A 21,809-nucleotide genomic window follows, 5' to 3' on the forward strand; every position below is an offset into this window, starting at 1 on the left:
CTTGGACCAACAGCGTGAGTTTTCTGGATTTAACTTATACAGCCGACATTATAAAATACCAGAAATTATACGGTAAAAATCAAGCCCCGACTTATCTGCGGGAGAACCTAAACGCTAGTATATACGGTAGTTGGTTTTACTGTTAGGGAGGTCTGATGTTTTGTTTGGGATCCTGGATGTGACAAGATATCACTAGGTAGCTAAATGGAATTTTTTTTTTCTGAGAGTTCAATATTGGACAACAGTATATGAGGATGAGCACGAGCATCAACAGCCATCCTTCCTTTACTGAACTTTGTTTTTGGCAAAGTGCCTGATAGAAAAGGCAAAAAAGTAGTGCTCAGCTATCATGATTAGCAGAAAGTAAAGTCTGTTGCTGCTCATGTTAAATTGAGTACGAAAGGATGATTTGGTACATTTGATGTACCAAATGGGATCTTACGGAGTATTATTCTGGCATGGAATGCCTGCATGTGTGCTTCATTGTGAACATACAGCCAAGAATGCAAGCGCTTGAACTTACTACCTGCCTGTGGGACCTCCATCTTTACCATACATACAAAGCAGAGACAAGTCATGAACACTGAAATTACAAGAAATCGCACATACCTGTCACAGTATTGCATCTTATTTGGAACCAAGCAATATTATGATCTCTTGTTTTTAACTATTTTGGTACTTATTTTACCTGTGTAGCAGCCATAAATAGTTTAAAATACTCTATGCATTAGAAAAGATGTTCCTGATTTCAATGAAATGTAAATGATAGATTATATTTTAACGCTTATAAAATATGAAACACTGGCACCAAAAAAAAAAAGTTTATAGTGTAATTAGGAACTATAAATTAAGGCCCTCAGGGTCTTAATGGAAAATACACAATACTCTTATACTGTTTTTATGGTTACACTGTACAATATATAGAACACCTTCATTATTAACAAATAAAAAAAAACAAAGAGTCAACCAGCTGCAGTTCATTAGACCCTCACATGTCTGGTTTGGATCCAAAAGAGAGCTGGCCTTCAGGAGCTTTAGGATGATTTTATATTGATGTGTGTATATATGGATATTGCTTTGCATTCAGCACTGGTGTATGTTTAGTCTGTTTTATAGAACACATTTTAGAAGATTGGCCTTTCAAATAATTAGAGGATATCATTCAGAGTCAAGCTGCTGTTCATTATTTCCTCTCTCAAAAACTTTCATGAGAAGCACCCAAGAATGATAACAATTGAAAAAAGAGGTGCTTTATACCACTTAAACCTGCAAAAACTGGATCTCTTCACCTTGCATTTCAAGAAAATCACTTCCAGTGCAAAGAAGGGGAAGCTTCCAAACTAGACTGAGATTAGGCCAAGTAAATACATCTCTTCAATGTGTTATCTGCAAGCGCAGGACTCCACAGTCATGTTGGGATAGACCTTGAGGACAACATTTTTGTTTTCGTCAAAGAACAATATGCTGAGAGATGACATCCTTTCAGGCACGCAGCAGGGTTCAGGTATTCCAGAAACAACACCCACGGCTCTCACGATGCTCTGAATGGTGGCATGGTTTGATGGCTTTAGGGACTGCAAGAAAAGGAAAATAACACCGATTTCAGAAATCATAAGGAACAGACAATCCACTCTTTGTTCTGCAATTTGCTAGCCATTGTGTGTCTTTTTATTGCATATTTCACTCATTATCAATGTATGTCAATAAAATAGCATTTTTATTGATCAAAAATCATTTTGCACATGTGGTGAATGTAATTTATTGAACTTTATTTGCAAAATTAAAAAAATACTTACAAGTTATTACATGTTAAGCTGCAAAAATCTCTCTGTATATTTTATCTTTGGCAACCTTTCACTTGTGGTCGCATTTACTTCTAATGTTTTATACAGTAAATAAGAATAATATCTGAACAACTTTACACCACGAATAGATGAATCTGTAAAATATATTACATATATCAAAAATATTATAGACACAATCAGTGTACAGATTACTAGAGACCTTTGTAGTTGATTATTATATTAAATGAAACTAAGCTTTTCTTCTCTACCTATTTTCATAAAAAGTGATAATTAAGAGGGGATGCATGGCGACCCAGCATTGCTGTCTTACTGCAGTAGAGCCCCAGTTTCATGGCCAGCTAGGATTCCATCTTTGTCGAGATTGTATGCTCTCCCTAATTTAATCTTCTTATTAGACTGTCCAGAATGTACTTCTGTCTTAAAATGCACAAGAGGAGGTGGATGGCCAGTTGGCTGACTGAGGACTACCCAGAGGTTTATTTTCTTCAGAGATGCTTTTCAAAGAGTTTAATTATCAACACCAGACATGCTTCAGTAACAAACAATGAACAAATACAAAATTATTCAACTGGCCTCACAGGTTCTGTTTTGTTTCCTTTCTCCTAAATTCTAAAGGCAATTTCACGGGAAGGAACACTTTACTACTACTGATAAAATATTTTTACACTTCTATACACTCTTAAAAGTAATGGTTCTTTAATGGAACTTTCTAATATATAGAAAAAAACTGGAATCTTTAATGTTTGGTATGCTACCTAGCAGGACACTAACAGGTTAAGAAAACCAGGACTTAGCCAGTGCTACTGTATGCAGTCAAAGTCCTTTTAAAATCATGAACCATTGGTATTTCAGAAGTCTGTTACTATCTATTTGTGGTTATTTACTGTATGAAGCCTGTTATTGATCTAAAGAAATAAACATTTTTTTTCTGAAACCTTTGTGTGGATGGGTCTTTTGGGAGCCAAAAATGGTTCGCCTATGGTATTGCTCTGAAAAACCACTCTGGCACCTTTATTTTTAAGAATGTACTTCTATTCTAGTATTTTACATCAAAAATAGATTTGTACGTTGAATCCAACTGAGACAATTTTTATTAAATAAATATAAACATAAAACATATCATCATGCCCACGATCAACAGACATCAGTTATTGTATGTTGTCTGTTAGGCTTCTTCTCCATCTTACTATGTTACTCTTCTTTATTTATTTGTCTGGTTTAGTACAATGCTATATACTCTATACCCTGCCGTTCTTTCTTAAATGCCTTGAGCATGGGAAAGGTGCTATATAAATAAAATGCATTATTATTATCAAGTTTTATGCAGTTCCCCAATAAGGTTTTATATTAATCCTCTCTTTATTTTCTAAATAAATTACAGTCTTGGAAACTACCTGAAAATAAAAATGTGTTCTTTCCCAGTAGCAGATTGTGATGTCCTGTGCAATAGGACCCCTGCACAGACCTGATCCCCAGGCGCCACTGATTGGACCAGTAGGTGTGACAAAGACAAAGAGACAAAGATTTAAAAGATGTATGTAAAAATAGAAGTCCTGTTTAATTCCAGTGAGTGCTCGTTATTCACAAAACCGTGTCAACCAACTATTAGAGCCTCGTTCAGTGCTATGACAAGAATAAAAAATAAAAACAACAGACCGTTTACAGGTTTTACTGTGGTTACAAAAATAAACAGTGATGAAAATGGAAAAATCAATGAATATTCTTCCTGCTTTAATAAACACAAGTATTTCCTTAAGAAATTAAAGAAAAGAACTGAAAACAAACATAAAAATAATGCACACCACTAAAAAACCCAATTACCACCATGCAATCCCAATCGGAGGTAAATCTGTATATTCCTATATACAAAAAGCACTACATTCTTGACTGTTCCTGAGCTCAGAAGGTCAAAAAACAAGGCACATCCTCTATAATATGGGTGGCCAGTTTATCATAGCATCTGTCTACTGGAATAAGCCAATCATGCAAGACAACGAGACTTTCACTTAATGTCACACGCTAAGCACGTGAATGCCCTCTGTATCTTTCCTCTCTTAATCACACCCGAGTTCATGCTAACGTATGCCTGAGCGATGTTTGTTCACACTTACTGGTAAGTTCTTCTTAAGTCTGCTAAACTATACACAGGAGATTACTCTTGCATAACCACATACTGTATACTGGCAACTAAATAATGCTCTCGTCTTTCTGTTGTAGTGCTAGTTGAACTTTATGACATCAGTCCTTTTAAACCTTGAGGAGCACACCCAAGTCATAGGCCTCCAAGCGCCACATGCATCCTCGAGGGAACCGTATATACTGTAGATGTACCTTCTCCCACTGCTACAGTGCAAACCCTTACTGAAGTGCTTCATCATTAAACTCCAGGTAAGCACACTGATACCATTAACTATTTACAATGATAATGGGCTACAAATAGCTAGTATAGGTGTAACTGAATTAAATCTGTGACACAGTCTCACACACGAAATCAGAAATTATACAGAAAAAGTAAAAAGCCAAATGTTTGTTATGTATGTCCAATGATCTGAATTACAGTTTTGTCACATACAGCAACAACCCATCAGCCTGCAATGCCAGTTCACAACTTTGTAGAAATGACATGTAACTCTATGGATAGTAAATTACAGAGTAAATTTATATAAAAGAAGAAAATTAGCGGTGATCAATATGTCAGAGGAAGGTACAACCAGCTAGCTGCCATATACCTTGCAGTGTAATATTTTTTGGCAGCCTTACTGTACTACTCTAACTGCACTTCTCTAAGTTAACAAACTTTCCTTAACGTACATTTTAATTTTAATTTATACAGCTATTTACACTAACCAAAATGCATGTAACTTAAGGCTTACATAACTGAAAGATGGAGTGAGTTATTCAAATGATTTCCTTTACAGATATTTTTGCTTCAGTCAAGATATTCAGATTTTTAAAAGTTTCCATGCAGGTCATAATCCACATTCTTCAAATATGACTAGTAGCTCGTTTTCAGATTTTCTCAGGGTGTAATTTCCTTTCTAAATTAAGTGCACCGAATAGATTAAGCAAAATGTCTCCTGACTTATATATTCTTGTAGTAAAATGTATGAACCAGCATCCTATTAGTCATTTCCTTGATCCTGTACAATGCCAGGTTGTTGCCAGCGACATTAGGAATGTTATTTTATCGTTACAAGATACCTTAAAACTCTTATTGTGTAATGATAACTAAGATGTTCTTTCTGTAAGTCAAACTGCATTAAATTCTGTTTGCCAGATATCTACCAAAATCTACATTCTGTCTAGATTCAAGCCTAAGGATTGTAGACACATGTCGACATATTTTCTGAACATCAAAACAGTTTTGATGAAAATAGACTGGCTGTCAATTACAAGTCACCTAGCTAAATGGCTTCCAAGTTCAGTCCTGGGGGACCTCGGTGGCTGCAGGCTTTTGTTCTAATCAGTTTCACAATTAGTGAGTCATGTTATCCCTAAGTGATCTCATTGTTTGATTAGCTGATCTTTTTCTTCTCTTTTAGGAATAAATGTAGAGATATTTGTATTGTTGTCAGAGTTTTAAGTTTGTAATTCTCTTTAAACACTATTATTTTTCATTTTTCTGTGTTTTTTGTTAACTTAACTGTATCATAATACGACAACTAAAATTGAGAAGACATAGACGTCAAATCAAATGACACAGAATGATGAAAAGCCTGGAAACAGAAGCTTCAAAACTGAGTTTTCTAAATTATTTTCCAATGAAGCAAGCATATTTGAGTTGCATGATGATATTTTGGTGTTTTTTAAATCGTTTTTTTAGACTTCCATTATCATCTCCAGTGTAATAATTTTTACTCTGCCTTTCCAGATATTTTGGTTGTTTAAGCTATTACTTACTATTCAATATCAAAGTGGGTATGTGTTGTAATATTGAGTCAAAGACATGGTGAGAAGGGGCCTGAGACCTCCAAAATGCTCCACAAAGCAAGTCAAGACCTGCACTGGCCAACCCAGAAGGGGATCACCACAAGCTAGGAAATCCCCCAATTGCTATCTGCAGGCTCCACCCTCAACAGGGAAAGATAAGGAACTGGTTTAAAAATTTCAAAATACAAAGAAAATTCCCCAAAAATATCAAAATTCCCAACAAGGGAAAGGGAAAATGTAAACCACTGGCTTGTGAACAAAAGGGCAATGCAGAATCTTTACATAAATGAAGAACTGGAGTAGTGAGGAAAGTGCTATATAAATGTAAAGAATTATTATTATTATTATTATTATTTATTATTATATTATTTACAAAATAGAAACAAATATAACTAAATACCCAAAAGGGCAAAAATGATGAAAGGGCAATCCAAACCAAACAAGTCTCAACACCTGATCCAAAGGCCGAAATCTAAAAAACAACAAATAAATCACAATAACCAAAAAACACTCACAAATAGCAATAATTACAAGGGTTCTTACAAAACTAATACTGCACAACTGAGCCTTTCTTCTAACTGAGAATATACTGCCAGAAAGGAAACCCAGCAACTGTGGCATCAGGATGGCACCACCTTTTGGGCTTCCAACAACAAAGCACATAGAATGGCAGCATGTTTAAAATTACTAAATATAAATAACAGATTTAACAGAAATAGCATAAAACCATGACAAAATAATTCAAAATTATCAACCATAAATACCAGCCAGAGAAAAAACTCCTGGCTGTAACCAAACAGTCTAACTCTGAAGTAGCCTTCAGTTTGATTTGTCCGGGTGTCTACACTAGATTGGGAAAAAACTTCACAGAAAAAAGGTGAATTCATAAGAAAATGGACTAAAACTATAGTATGAATATTTATACATTTGTTATGAATTTAATATAATTATAATTTCATATAATTGCTCCTTTTTAAATGCAGAATAAGAAAAACTAAAAAGGACAATTTATCAATTTAAATGACTCACTGATTGATGAACCTTCAATAATAAAAACCTGCAACCACATGGGTCCACCCAGGGCTGGGATTGGAAACCACCTTCCTAACCTTCATAAAATATCATTAAGTTAAGATATGAAAACCCATAATGCTACTGTCTACTAGAATATTTGTTGGCTTATTCCATGCATTTATAGTTAACAATGTGAAGAAAAACTTCCTGAGGTTTTATGAAAAAAATACAGAGGCCTATGTGTTAGATGAAGGACACACTTTAACGTAAATGATGTTAAAGTAAAAGATAGTATCCACCGTATTAATTGCCTTCATATTTCTGAACACTTTTATTATGCAATCTTTTCTTTTCCATTTTCTTAAACTTAAAATATTTGACAGGTTCAGTCTTCCCTCACAGCTCATATCCCACAGTCCTACGATAGTCTATTCCCTTCTCTGGACTTTCTCTAAACTTGTCAAGATTAGGCTTCACAAAAGCAAAGGGTATCTTAAGAATAAACGTCCTTGACATGCACAGAACATATCATACCGTGTAAGGTAAAACATTCAAACCTACTTAATAATGACTGAAAGTGGACAGTGATGTCATTCATAGAAGCATATCTATATATTTCCGACTTTTACATACAGTATTAATATCTATTTGTTTTGCTTCCTATGTGTACTATTAAATAAATTAAACCATTTTAAGCTATTTGTTCTGTTAAGTCTGGGGTACCCAACAGCCCATCTATCCTTGAGGAATACCATGTTAAACAAACCAAAAGGTCCTTTGAACAATAATCCATTGATTTCTATTTTTGAATGACTGGTGCCCCCAACTACACACTATGCCTGAACCTCTTCTCTTAGTTAGATCAGTAGCCACTAATGTGTTATATCATCCATCCATCCATCCATCATCCAACCTGCTATATCCTAACCACAGGGTCACAGGGGTCCGGTGGAGCCAAGCCCAGCCAACACAGGGCACAAGGCAGGAAATAAACCCTGGGCAGGGCGCCAGTCCACCACAGGGCAGTTACAGTATATCATTAAAAGTTTTATAAAAAACAAGATTTATAAAATGTGTGACACTCATGTTATTTTTTTAATTTAATACAGCAATGTTTTCTAGCTTCTGATGTTTAATTTTCCCAGTGTGCAGTGATTTTTTTTTAAATGTAATGTTTTATACTGTATACAATATGTAATCACTAACTTACTTGTGCACTTGTGGATAAATGTTATTTAATCCTGCAGATGTATTTATATTTATCCTTTTTAAACTGAATGGCACTTTTCTTTCTGTAATCTCCAAATCATTTACGGTAAATACTTCCATGACGGTGTTTTTAGCTACTGACAGATTATCAATTTCTTCAAGCAGGAAATCTTCCAAAAATTACGAGTTAACAGCATTTGCTCTTTCCTTTTCTGTATATTTTGTTGTGCTTTTGCTTTACCAAATACATTACTTCCACCACAGTTCTCCGACAGTCCACAAGTGAGCCAGTATCTCATGAATACACCGCCTGTCTTCCTTGGACTACTGAGTTAATTGTGCAACCACCTGAAATGTCACCGTCGTTCTGTAACCACTATCATGTTGTGAGACATTGTCATAGGCTTGTTGAAAGCACAGAGCCAGCTTTATGTTGTTTTTGATTGAAATACACTATTTCTTCCATGATAAAAAATGCTCAACAGTGTTGCTGTGTTCACTTTTTCACCAGCTATTCCTGACACCTTTGTAATCAAAAGGAAGACATTAGTCTAGAGACAGTGTCTTTCTTGCTCTCCTACCGCCTCTCTTAAACTGTATCTACGTGCCTGAAATGCATGACTATTTTAAGTAAATTTCTTAAAGAAAAGACATACTTCATAATAGGGGATAGAGAACACTGTCAGTTCAGCGAATGGAAAGGAAAAAATGGAAATGCGGAGGACACAGGACACACCAGCGAAGTGCTCACTCTGCACCAAGCAAATACAACAACAATACAGTATTACAGTAATTCCTCGGCCAATGAAGTAGATGCATTCATGTACTTTAGTTTGTTACAAGAAACTTTGTTATGTTATGTTACTATGTTAGATGTACCATAGAAGGAATATGAATATATATTGTAATGACTTACTGGGTAAGGGGTGGGGTGGGGTGGGGTTGGGTGTGGATGGGCATTGTTCATTCCAATGTCAAAACTGCCATCTCCTTCCTTGGCAAAATTTCCATGCTTCTACTATCAATGCTATCTACCTCACTTTCACTAAATTCAGTATCCTTAGGGTGTATTGCTGGTGGCCACACACCTAAAAGAATGGATTTTAGCAGAGGAGGAACGTCTCCTGAATGCTTGCAAGTAAGTACTTTCTATCTGAGCCCCCTCTTTTAAGCTCTGCACAGGCTTCTTTCATGACTGGGTGCTAAACACTATCATTTGGCTATGGGGGATTTCTATCATCCAGCTTCTACTCTTGTTATAGTCTACATTTTAGTTTCTAAAGTAATTCCTTTATGTCTTTGTTTAATATTGGACAAATTATATATAAATTACTTTCCACAAATATCAAGATAACTATAGTATGTGCAAAAGACTTAAACACTCTGGTATAATAACTTCACATTCTACAGCACGCACAATATCAACAGACAATGATTAGATTGTAGGGGGCGATTACACAAAGATTACAATAACGCTCTAATGGACAGGTACTTGAGCAAGTGCAGATTTGGTCTCTGAGGACTCATTAACTGAGGTATGACTGTACAAAAATAGCAGCCTGGACAAGGGACGCTGAGTCTCCCTTATAATACTCCACTGCTCTTTGATCATCTTTATACTGTACATAAATTGTTATTCTCAGTGTGTCTCTTTTACATTTTGTTCCAAAACAATATTAACATTTTTATATTATATTACAAAATCCTAATAGTTTAATAACTTCAATCCACTTAACCCCCTTGCCCTTAACCTTAGCATGACTGAGGCTCAGATCTCTATTGTATTACATTTACCCCTGAGTTAGACTTTGGATGAAATTAAATAATCTGTTTTACTGTGAAAAGCCGGAATAACTCTTGGGACAGAATTTTGCTGTCATCTAATGGATGAAATATCATTATCCTGCAAAAAAATCATGAATATTTCTATGTGTTTTGCCACGCTAAGGTAACTCATCAATATTCATGATTGGGGTGGAGCCTTCAACCAAAACACAATGGTGTGCAAACAAGAAGATGTCTGCATCAGTGGGACCTGGAATATACTGGAGAACTGTCCAAGACTGTATCCTGCCTTGTACCCAGTGCTCCTACGACAGGATAGGATCTGGGCCCTTGTAACTCAGAATTTGATAAGCAGACTTGACATGTTATGTTATAGTAATTAGCCTCACATAACTTTAGATATGGGGTGAAACCAGAGTACAGAGAAAAATCCAAATCATGCACGTTTTATTGCCAGTAGGAGAAGAAAGCTTTTCAACTAATCACTGTGCCACCGTGCTATCGTTTTTTCAAATCATCTATCTGCATATGCTACCGGTATCCCATCAGAGACCACCAATATGAACAACCGGCCTGCTTCATAACTAAACTCTTCCAGGAATTCTATCAGGATTGTCAATGAAGATAGTAAATCACCATAAGTACAGTTTTGAGGGACTGGGTCATATTTTAAATTGTCACACACGTGCGAGTAGGAGGAAGCTAAAGGGTCTGAGTAATTTCTAATAAAACATCCGACCAGGGGGCGGCGGAGTGCACTGACTGTCCTTCTCAGTTCCCTACAGACCTTTCCCAGGAAATCCTGCGAAGTTCCGGCGCCTCAGAAGACATCAATTCCGAAGCCAGCCCCTTTGCTGACATCACTTCCGAAGCCAGCCCCTTTGCTGACGTCACTTCTGGTCCAAACGACATAACTTCTGGTTCCGGCCCTTTTAATGATGTCATTTCCTCTACGGACCTTTAAAGCCTCCATCTTTGTGTATTATAATCAGTTCTGTTTTGGACTGTGTTCTATGCACATCATGCTTTTTATTTCAACCTTTTGCAGCCGGGAAAAACAATATACGGGTGGCTGCCCCAAACCTTTATGATGTCTTGGACTCTTACTTGTAACAAACTTAAATTTTTATTTTTATTTTACTTTTATTTTTCACCATGGGGTCATCTCTGTTGTCATGTGGAGAAGAGACGAAACTTTACATAATCGAGGTTTTCCTAGCAGATATTTTATACTGCAAAAATTTTCTCTAGGGATTATTCTAAGGCTATTGTCTAAATTTAGTCAAATAAGATCATTATTCACTATAATGTCATCACTGTTTTATAGAAACACTAGCCAAAAGTATCCGTCAAAGACAGGTAAAAGAATAAATAAAAAAGTATTTGCTGTCGCTTGCCCTACATGTACCTTCAGTGCCTTTCCTCTGTATTTGCTCGAGTGAACGTCTCTTCACCAGTGCTACCTCTCTTGAACGTAGTCCTGTAAAGACTGCTTTTCAGACTCTGCCATTATTTCTGAAGCACCTTTCTCACCTCCTGTCCGGTTTAATACTTGCTGTCTTTGAAGACGACTCTCCCAGCATGCCTCCTAACGCTTTTGCCCCTCCTTGTGTGTCTCACACTAGCACTTCTTTTATTGTCAACAAAGCTAAAATGACCAATCACACCAAAGCCAAACCGTCTAATCAGATTGCTCAGGATGACTGGACACACAGACCTTAGTGTTTTATGATATAAGTTGATTTTTAAATTGTTACAATATAAGTACAATTTGATTTGCATCTCATAGGCATTTATGCATATCTAACTGTAATCCACTTTACAGTTATACTAAGATAGATGGGTAGTGTAATAGGAGGTGATTTTGGACTGATGTCTGAACTGGGATGGATGGTGTTTCTGTTCCTAGACGGGACTATAAAATGAGTGGACCAGGGGAAACGGCCTTCTAAGACTGTATAATCCCTCCATAAGCTAGATGACAGCGTTCCAGGACAAATGCACCAATTAACACACCCCACAGGGCATACTGGGAACTGTAGTCCCTTTGGGGAACCTTGCTGGGTTCCATGGATGCAGAAAGGGGGAGCTGCAGATGAGGGCCATCCCTGCTTTGAGGGGCTCAGTCTGACCCAGAAGTGCATTGTTTTGTCACCAGGACCTATTCCCAGGTGTCTGAGAAAAGTGTCATCCTTATCTTGCTTGGGGAGTCAGAGTCATGAGGAGGAAGACAACACTTGCCTGAAGAGATCAGAAGAAAGGCAGACTGAAAGAAAATAATAAATTGTGTTTTTTGTAGAAGACCTTTAAAGGCACTGTTCAAATAAAAGGCTAGACCTCATGACTGATGTACGTGCAGTCGTGTCGAGGGTTTGGCCTGCTGAGACGCCCCAGCATGCCACAACAGATAGATAGATAGATAGATAGAAATGAAAGGCATGATAGATAGATAGATAGATAGATAGATAGATAGATAGATAGATAGATAGATAGATAGATAGATAGATAGATAGATGGATGTGCTCTGAAATTATGTTTTTTGCTACCTCAGCCAAGACATATTCTCTATTAATTTCTAAAAACTTCTCTAATATTTTTGTACTTTAAAACAAAAATGAAGAATTAACATATGTAAATGAATTGGGCATAACACTTTGTTTCTTATTAAATTTCCTGTGTTTCTCAACATTTCCTTCTACCCTGGTTTATTTACCTTTTCCTTTCACCACATTTATTTTTTTCATGCTCAGCTGCAGTCTGCTTAAGTACGTGATTTTTTAATGAGTTATATCCCACAAAGTACTTCCTTTCCTTGATTTTATAAATGCTGATTTACCAGATCAAAATGTATATCACGAAAATGGCTAGGGAAACCAAATCTTTATCATACATGTTTTAAAAATATCTAGTAAATTAAGTCACCATGTTAAGAAAAATGGGCTCATGTTTTGGCCAAAATCCTGTCAACAGTCTACGTCTATGATGTTTCAGCTGTCAGATGTTTTAAGAGCTCCATTTTACACTGATGGAATATTCCTTTAAACTGACTCACTTACCATTTTAGAAGCACATGCATTTTTTTATTTTTTTTACAAAAGACACCTGTGAGAGTCTGAATCTTTTCCAAAAATACTTGCCATTTTTGAGTAGCATGCTATGCATAGCAAGTTAACAAATGAAGACCTACCTTTGGCATGGGGAATTGGCAGGATCCAGAGCAGTAGTATGCATCAAATGATTTTGGTGAAATAATCCACTCACTCCAGCCAATGTCAGCAAAATCTACCTTCAGGTATCTCCGTGCACAATTCCTGGGCTCATTCCATTGCTTTCGCCGCGCCTTTTTCAAAGTTTTCTCATCAAACTGAAGCATCTGTACTTTGTGCCGATTACTTTTTCGTTGCTTTTTTTTGTTTTTCTGCTTCTCTGTTGGCCGGGCTTCCAGGGTTTTATAAGGGTTCCTTTCTCTCCAGGCTTGAGCCTCAGTGTACTGATATTCTGCACCAGGCAATTCATTATTCTGCAGAGGCAGAAGAACATTAGTGGAACGTTTTATCCTCCGTTGAGAAGGGTCAGTCTGCTGGTGGACTTCCAGCCTGTGAAGACCAGGTGGGAGAGGTCCTTCACTGTTTTGGATTGAAGAAACAACATTCTCTGCCTCTGAAATGTCAGAGTCATTTGCATATACCAGGATGTAGGGAAAGGGATGAGAAAACACCTTTTTGCGCTGATTTAATCCTTGTAAAGAAATGTCAATGCCAATCAAAAGTTCACTCTTTCGTTTGGCTTCATTTATAATGAAAGTGATGTCCCTCCATTGCCATGGTACAGATTTGCAATTGCCAGAAGTGACATTAATAAAGAAGTTTCCCATATTCCTGGAGCGATTACGGTTAGAATCAAAGCTCCAAAGGTCCAAGCGAACAGGGATTTGGTGTCGGCCTCTTTGGTAAGCACAGAATTTGGGTGGCCTGCACTCCTGGGTATTGCTATTTTGGTCTCCTATGCAATAATGCAATGTGGCAGAAAGAATTTCTTCAGACTGTGTAAGAGAAGTCAGATTAAATATCAAAAGTTCTTTATTATTCATAGTACCTAGAAAAAAAAAAAAAGAATAACAGTATCAACTGTTGCACAAAAGGCGTTAAGGAATAATCCCAGATGTACTGTATCAGTGTTTGAATAATGAGGTCATGTAACAAAAACAGAAATGAAGTTTGATTAAAAACTGGTGTCTCCCAACTCAAAAGGAGACCAGGGAGGATTTTTTTTAAATGATGGGTGGGATGTTAAAACAGGAAACAATGCAAATATGAAAACCGTTTAAACAAAATCCACTTCTATTCAATAAAATAAAACGAGACCGGATAAGATCGGCAAAACAACAATAATGAAGATAACATAATAGTTCCTTCTTTTTTTTGCCATGAAAACATCTGCAATTTCATAACAATGTATTTTAAATCATAACAATGAACTTTTAATTATTTTTGAAAACATTATGGACTGAGTAACAAAGAAAGAAAGAAAGAAAGAAAGAAAGAAAGAAAGAAAGAAAGAAAGAAAGAAAGAAGTTAGCTGACTAAACGTATAATAAGAGCTATAGACACACCTAGATACACGCTGAATTTTATTTGTGGAGGCTGCTTTTTTCATGGTATATTTTAAATATTTTAATAATTGTATACTACACTGGGCTAGTAAGAAAAAATATCATAATAAGAATTAACTGAAAATAGAAACAACTCTACCAAGAAAACAACCCACACTGGTTGTCAAAAGCACATTTCTGTACTCCAGTGTGGATATAAAGCAGTCACCAGTGGACGGTAGAGCCTGGAGGTGTTTTTACTGAACCGTAAGTTATGGTTATGGGAATACCAATGAAGAAGTAACATTTTGAGTGCTATTAAATGGTAATTATCCTGACCCAGAATGTCCTTTATAAAGACTATAAGCTCAGCATATATTTCATGTCCCTGGTCCTAAGCAGAGTTGATGAGTGCAGTGAACTTCGAGCCACCAATAAGCTTTGGCACTGCGACTTTCTAGATCTACTCCAATTCCAGGAGTGCACTCATAGTTCCAGTTTGGAGTTAGAAGGTCTTCCCTTGACAGTAGATCAGTAAGTTGTGAGTCATGAAATGAGAAGGGCTCATTTGCAGGAGAAGAGAAGTGCCAGAAGGAAGTGCTTGCACGCACTACTGAACAGTTAAAAAGCTGGGGAGTCACTCTTTCTGATGGACATGGGATCAGCTGTATGCACATGAAGGCTCAAAGAGGCTGAGGAGTTTGGTTTTCCTTTCTTTATTTTATATTTTTGTCTGCTCCCCCAACCCCATCGCACCACATCTACATAACAGAAACACCATTTTTAATTTTTTGTGGTCTTCTTGGCATCATTCTGAGTCAGAAGGGTGCTACTCTTATCACTTTAGAGTAAAATAGTTCCTGTAAGTCACCAGTACTGAGAAAAGTACCTTAAGGTAAACAGTCCACTATGGGCAACATAGAGCTTTCAGGAAACATGACCACATGGATATGAAACGATTTCAAATATCTTTATTTCATATAGTGCCAACAAAAGTATACACCATCATAAAATGTTTAACCACTTGAGTATGGTGTACCTCTTACAAGACACCCGTGATGAAGGTGTGACATTCGAGTAAATCACTAACATGGCTCCCATTTCCCTCTTCAGGCTTGAACAGAAACAGCGTGAGGAAGACAACTGATGTCAATTCCAGGATAGCTCCAACTTTGCCCCTTCCAGCTGGCTTATAATTAAAACTCAATGGCACTGAAAGTTAGAGTCCATTTGATCACTGGCACTCAGAAGAGTAAGATGCCAGATTATTCTGATTTGATTAATTTAGCCTTATCATCATAGCGATTAAATGGAGTATCCGGGCTGGAACCTCAATTCTTTTTCTTGCCTCATTGTTTTACACAGAGTTAACAAGATTGCAATAGCATAACAAACCCACTAATTCAGTGTAAGGAGAGTGGTATGAGAAACAAGACAAGGGCCAACACTGGACGGAGCACCAATTCATCTCAGAGCACACATACATATCCACACTCACAATGATCAATTAACTTAACACACATAACTGAGGTCACTGTAGAAGAACCAGAATACCCAAGGGGAGGCCCGTACACTCATTAGGATAATGTGAAGATTACACACAGACAACAACCAGGCATGGGACTTGAACCCTGGATGCTGAAAATCCATAAGGTTACAATACACCATGAAACAGAACAAATGAACAGTACAATAAAGAAAAAGTACCTACTAGAATACCCAAATCCATTAATAAAAACTGAAAGGCCCATGGAGCCTTTCACTTAAAATTGGATTACAAAACTTTAGGAAGAAAAATTCTGGGTGCTGCTAATTATACAGTGACCAGATAATGTGAGGCTCCCACAATAATCCTCAAGCGTTCTTGAATTCTCAGATGAGAGAAGATCAAGAAGGGTGTGCACTACTCAAAAAAGACCAACTCAAGTCCTGTCTAAATTCTGAGTGCTAAATTTACTTCTTGAGACAAATAAAGTGCTATCTATCTATCTATCTATCTATCTATCTATCTATCTATCTATCTATCTATCTATCTATCTATCTATCTATCTATCTATCTATACTCAGTGTAGAGATTTTATAGCAGGGAGATGTTACAATATCACTTGGAGAAAATTCACTGCAGTATATCAAACCAAAGTGTGACAACATGACATTAAAACTTAAAGAGGCAGCATTCATTTTTGGGTATCCTACTTTTCGAATTGAAGCTGGATGAGACAAAATAAAGTATGAGCAGAATATTAAAGAAAAATAAATACATGCAAGAAAAATGAATGTATTAAGTTTACCTTTCAATAGCCCAAGGGAACCCAAGTGCACCTCATACAGTAAGTAGCATAAATGTAGCTAAAAGACGATAATAAATGTTGTCACACGTGCACAACTTCACGTACATGTAAGAGGTTCCACTACAGGACAAGAGGGGTTGCTGATGACTCCTGACCACGCCCTGGACTCACAAGCCCCACCCCTTCTCCAGCCAGTCACTATATATATCCAACCCCAGAGTAGAGGAGGGAACTCATTCCAAGGGAGCACTAGGGGGAGAAGGACTGGCCAAAGACAAAGCATACACAAAAAGAGCACAATTATAGCCAAGAGTATTTTGTTACTTCAGTCTTTTGATTTTGATATTAAAGGGGGGGTTTCCGGGCTGGTACCCCAGTCCTTACTGCCGTGTCCAAGTCATCATTCAAAATGTGTATGTGCACTGACAAACCGAGTGTAGTTTATCTGCTATCCACACACAATGTGCCTTGAATTGAACAATTCTATAAAGATGATGGACACAGTCTGTGAACGCTACAGTATGTCTATTTTAAAGACAGGCAAACAGGTCTGGCAATTTAAGCATTATTTTTTACTTTAAAATTATGTACTGTATTATGAAATGTAAATAAAGGTAAAGTAAAGTTAGCTTGTAGTTGACATGGATGTAAATGTTGTAAAGAAAAAGACACTGTAAACAGAATTTTTGCATCGTACTGCATATGTTCAGTGGAAGAAGCTACCAAGTAATGTGGTAGACAGTAGGACTTTAGGGACCTTCAAAATGAGACTTGATGTTATTTTGAAAGAATTAAGTGGACAGGACTGGCGAGCTTTGTTGGGCTGAATGGCCTGTTCTCGTATGGAGTGTTCTAATGTTCCAGTATGAACCTTTGATGAGTTTTCCTCCCACCTTGTGTCCTCTGCTGCTGGATGTGTCTGAGTTCCCATCTCAACAACACTTTGGAAAATGAATGATTGGCTATTTATTAACAGCATGAGTATTAAACTCAGGTCCTGGAGGGTGAAAATTGTCATAGCTTTTTGATTTATACATTCAAGTCAGTTAATGCTAATAATGAAAAAAAAAATTTTTCAATATTTTAGTTCATTCGTTTGTTAAGATTTAAAAATCCTTAATTGTTTTTTTCAGCTCTTGAAAAGATACATTCAGATTCTTTTTTTCTTTGACAATGGGATGCAAATAACAAAAGAGCCAAAACATCAATTAAACATTTTCTTTGCTCTGTGTGTTTTTTCATTAAGCATCTGTCTCAGTGAAACATTAAAAAAAAAAATAAAACAGGAGCATTAAGGATTAGAGAAATGGTAATCTGCTTCAGTCCAGTAACCATTGTGATCCGCGAGTGTTAGAAATGTCTGATGTGGCATAATGAGAGAACTACCATACCATATCCAACCCACTACAGCCTTACTACAGGGTCACTGGGGTCTGCTGGAGCCAATCCCAGCCAACACAGGGTGCAAGGCAGGAAATAAACCCCGGGCAGGGTGCCAGCCCACCCCAGGGTGCGCACAGACACACACCCACTAGGGCCAATTTAGAATCGCCAATGCACCTAACGTGAATGTCTTTGGACTGTGGGAGGAAACCTACGCAGACATGGGGAGAACATGCAAACTCCACACATGGAAGTGAACGCGGGTCTTCTAATTGTGAGGCAGCAGCGCTACCCACTACGCCACCGTGCCGCCCAAACTACCATAGCATATAATTAAGTAGCACGTTTCGCTAATGGCAGTGACTGTCTTCTGATTTAGAAGTTGCTTGGATTGTAAACCTGAAGTTTCTGCAGCATTTCAAGAACTGATTTTATGACACTCCTTTCTATCTTAATTCACTAGGCTTGATGTCCTCTTGCAGTATGGCGTAAGGCAGCAGATTCTGGAGGGAGGGCCACAGTGTGGCTCCAGGCGTCCATTTCAGCATTTTCTTGACTAGTAAGTAGTTACTGCTGCTAAATGAACATTCTGTACTTTCCTTGTCTTAAATTTAACTGAACTGCTTTCTCAGTTTCAGAACCCTTAGTTATTTTCTTGTTTGTTCTTATCCAGCAGCAAAACAGTAATGAGACACAAAGCAAGCCAACAGATGAGCAGCCAAATGAACTCCACTTGCAGCGGTGTGCCTCTAATACAAGATCTGTTTCAATGAAATACGAGAAAAGCAAAAAGTGAAGGTCTGAGAAATAACTGACCTGTTTTAGTAAACAGAACACTTGTATTGTTCCTCCAGAGAAAAGAAAATCAACAGTATAGAAAATTTCCAAACAAGAGCACTAAGAGACCATTAAATTAAATAAAAGGTTTCATTAAAAGCAGCATTTTCACTCTAACTGAGAAAGTGATTGGAGCAAAAATTGTGACCATCCAGGAACTGAAACTGAACTGAAGAGTGTGCTGCTGGTCATCCATTGGCTCATTTAAAATGTCTTTCTTATTGAACAATCTTCAGAGAGAAAGAAAAGAAAATGAAGGGCTCTGCATTTTAAAAAGCAAAACAACTAAAATTAAGGATCTGAGCTTCATATCCCTGGTTTAAGGTTTTCATCTTTAAAGAAAAAAACAGAAACATCTAACATGCTTCTAAAATGTAACATTTCTGAATCATGACACTGGAGAGTGGTGATATGTGGGTCGGACATGTGCTGCATGTTCGTTGGCATATGCAAGTACCTATGAAACATCCAGGAACATTTGTACTCCGTCAGTCCTCTTATCGGGATATAAAGAAGAGTGTAATAACAGAAGTGCGCCAGTAGGTGGAGACATTTCTTCACAAACAGGCGCATAAACACTCGCGCCCTCCGAAAGCTCATTGAAACAGGTAGAAGTGTCTGAAGTAGCCGTGGGTGCGTATCGACTGAAACTGCAAACAAAAACAGAAGAACCACCGAACTGCAAATCAGCAGTTAAGTCATTAGTAAAAATATGAATTTCGATTATACACAATTCATTCATTCATTGTCTCACCTTCTTGTTCAGTACAGGGCCGTGAGATAAAATACAATGTAATGTAAACGAACATATTTGGAAAGATATCAATTGACGTGTTTTACAAGTCAATGACTTTTAGACTTTAAATGTGTATGTAAAATAACCTTCAATTCAAATAGTTTTATTTGATCATTCATCATTTTATATTATTTTATTTTATTTAGCATTTGGATAAATAAACCAGTTCAGCGTGAGCAGATGGAGCTGAACAGTTTTAATAGTTAAGCATTTCGGTGATCCTAGATGACTGACAAAATCCCTAAGTAATTACTGGACATCTTGTACGATGTAATGATAATCTCTCGTTTAACCTGCGCCCTGAAATCTGGCAAGAGAATTTATAATAATTTAGAAGGTAAGGCAAGAAATACTGTTTCATCTAAACGTGCTTTCGACATTTTGTAACGCAGAATGTATGCATTTGAAATAGGTTGATCATTAAAACTGAAAGAGGTCAATAACACTTCATAAATTTGCAAATGTCATTTACAGTATAGTGCGTCATTTCTTAAAAAAAAAATCTTTCTATAAATTCCACGCAAAGTATGCTGTTGAAAAAGTCATATTTAGAAGATCTTTAAATGACTGGTAAGCATAACCTTCTCCATAATTTTAAATCACGTTACATTTTGTGAGTGTTCTTCTTTGTGATGCACTTTACATGTTAGACAGGATGATCTTTAAAACAACACCTGCTTTTATGCACACACATCTTGTGTAGAAATGTGAATGTTACAAAAGATAGATAGATAGATAGATAGATAGATAGATAGATAGATAGATAGATAGATAGATAGATAGATAGATAGATAGATAGATAGATAATTTCCTGGCTTTTACAGAAGGCGCTTCATCGATCTTTTGCCAAGCCATCGTGCTTACCCCAGTGGGCTGTAAAACTGCGAACCGTATTGCCATCCCTGGAGGTGAAGTCTGCCGAGTTGTACTTGGTGTAGAGCATCGCCATGTGTTCAGATGCCGAGTTGTAAGAGGACAGGTCGCTGAAGGGTTTTCGGGTGTTCGGCGCACTTTCAGTCCCATCCGCATTTCTTATTTTGGCAAAATCAGGTTTCAGCAAATCACGGGATCCAAAACAAGGATAACTGAAACCAAATACCAACACTAGTAAGTAGTAAGGCTCAGCCATTCCTGAGATATGAAAAAACAGAAGTACAGTACAGTACAGTACAAGTTTTCCCTACAATGATTTCAGCAGACGGGAGCTTTCGGAAGCAGTGAATGTGTTGAAAGCCTCTACGCAGAACTAATAAAGAGCGAGTGGTCTGCGTTACTTGACGTCCCTTTGCCAGCAGAGACAGCGCCCGCAGCCTGGGTGTTCGGGGTGTGTGATGGACTCGTGCACTCCTCTCAGCTAGTCTTTTGTAAACTGGTGAGTGCAGTCCGCCTGGTTTTGTATTGCAGACCAGGGCTGATCTTTTGCATGGGACAGCCAATCGCACCTCCTCCCCTTGTCCATTTAAAAATGCAGTTCACGTTGGCGGACACAGGCAGTTGTCAGTGTTGGAAGTGTCAGTTCATTGCTTTTTTTTTTTGGTGGTGGGGGGGATTCAGGTGGGTGGTGGGATCGAGCAAGGAACAACCGATCTGCGATAATGACGCGTACTGACATGCACAAAATGCTAACACGATCGTATCGCCAGGTCAGTGAATGATCCACATGAGCAAGGCTTTTGGGCTTGACAAAGGAGGAAAGCGAATAGATTGACCTGGTTGTAATCTGAAAACATCTTCGCCTAGAATTACAGCTGTAAATCGTAATTCTCTTGTATAAAATCCCAATTTAGATTAAATTAGATAAACTAGGTGCTTATCGGTGAAACTTTCAGGTACATCAAGGTTCACAGCAGGAATACCCAGTTAACAGCGATATACAGATCATGAAAGGAACTACAGTATGATAGATAGATAGATAGATAGATAGATAGATAGATAGATAGATAGATAGATAGATAGATAGATAGATAGATAGATTTTTATAAAAGTAGATTTGTTTACCGGGTTATTGCTCCTACTTGCGTATGCTGAACAAGAGTAGAAACCAATACGCAGCGTGTTAATCACCTTGGCTATAATGTTAGTATCACTAAAGCACGATTATTTTTTAATATTTCTTCACAAATGTATATAACCTGTAAAAATAAGTAAAAATAGAGTTGAACCGGTAA

At 37.3% G+C, this 21,809-nt stretch overlaps 1 protein-coding gene across 1 annotated transcript; it reads right to left on the reverse strand.

The window, feature by feature from the left end:
* Window positions 1–56: 56 nt before the first annotated feature.
* Window positions 57–21,074, reverse strand: bmp3 (bone morphogenetic protein 3). The gene is made up of 3 exons (XM_039758532.1): window positions 20,506–21,074; window positions 12,931–13,838; window positions 57–1,574 (listed from the first exon to the last, which is right to left on the reverse strand). Exons 1-3 carry the CDS (start codon window positions 20,768–20,770, stop codon window positions 1,383–1,385), a joined length of 1,365 nt encoding a protein of 454 aa, XP_039614466.1. The 5' UTR covers window positions 20,771–21,074; the 3' UTR covers window positions 57–1,382.
* Window positions 21,075–21,809: the final 735 nt, after the last annotated feature.

The sequence above is a fragment of the Polypterus senegalus genome, chromosome 7 (assembly GCF_016835505.1).
Source record: "Polypterus senegalus isolate Bchr_013 chromosome 7, ASM1683550v1, whole genome shotgun sequence".
Lineage (NCBI taxonomy): Eukaryota > Metazoa > Chordata > Cladistia > Polypteriformes > Polypteridae > Polypterus > Polypterus senegalus.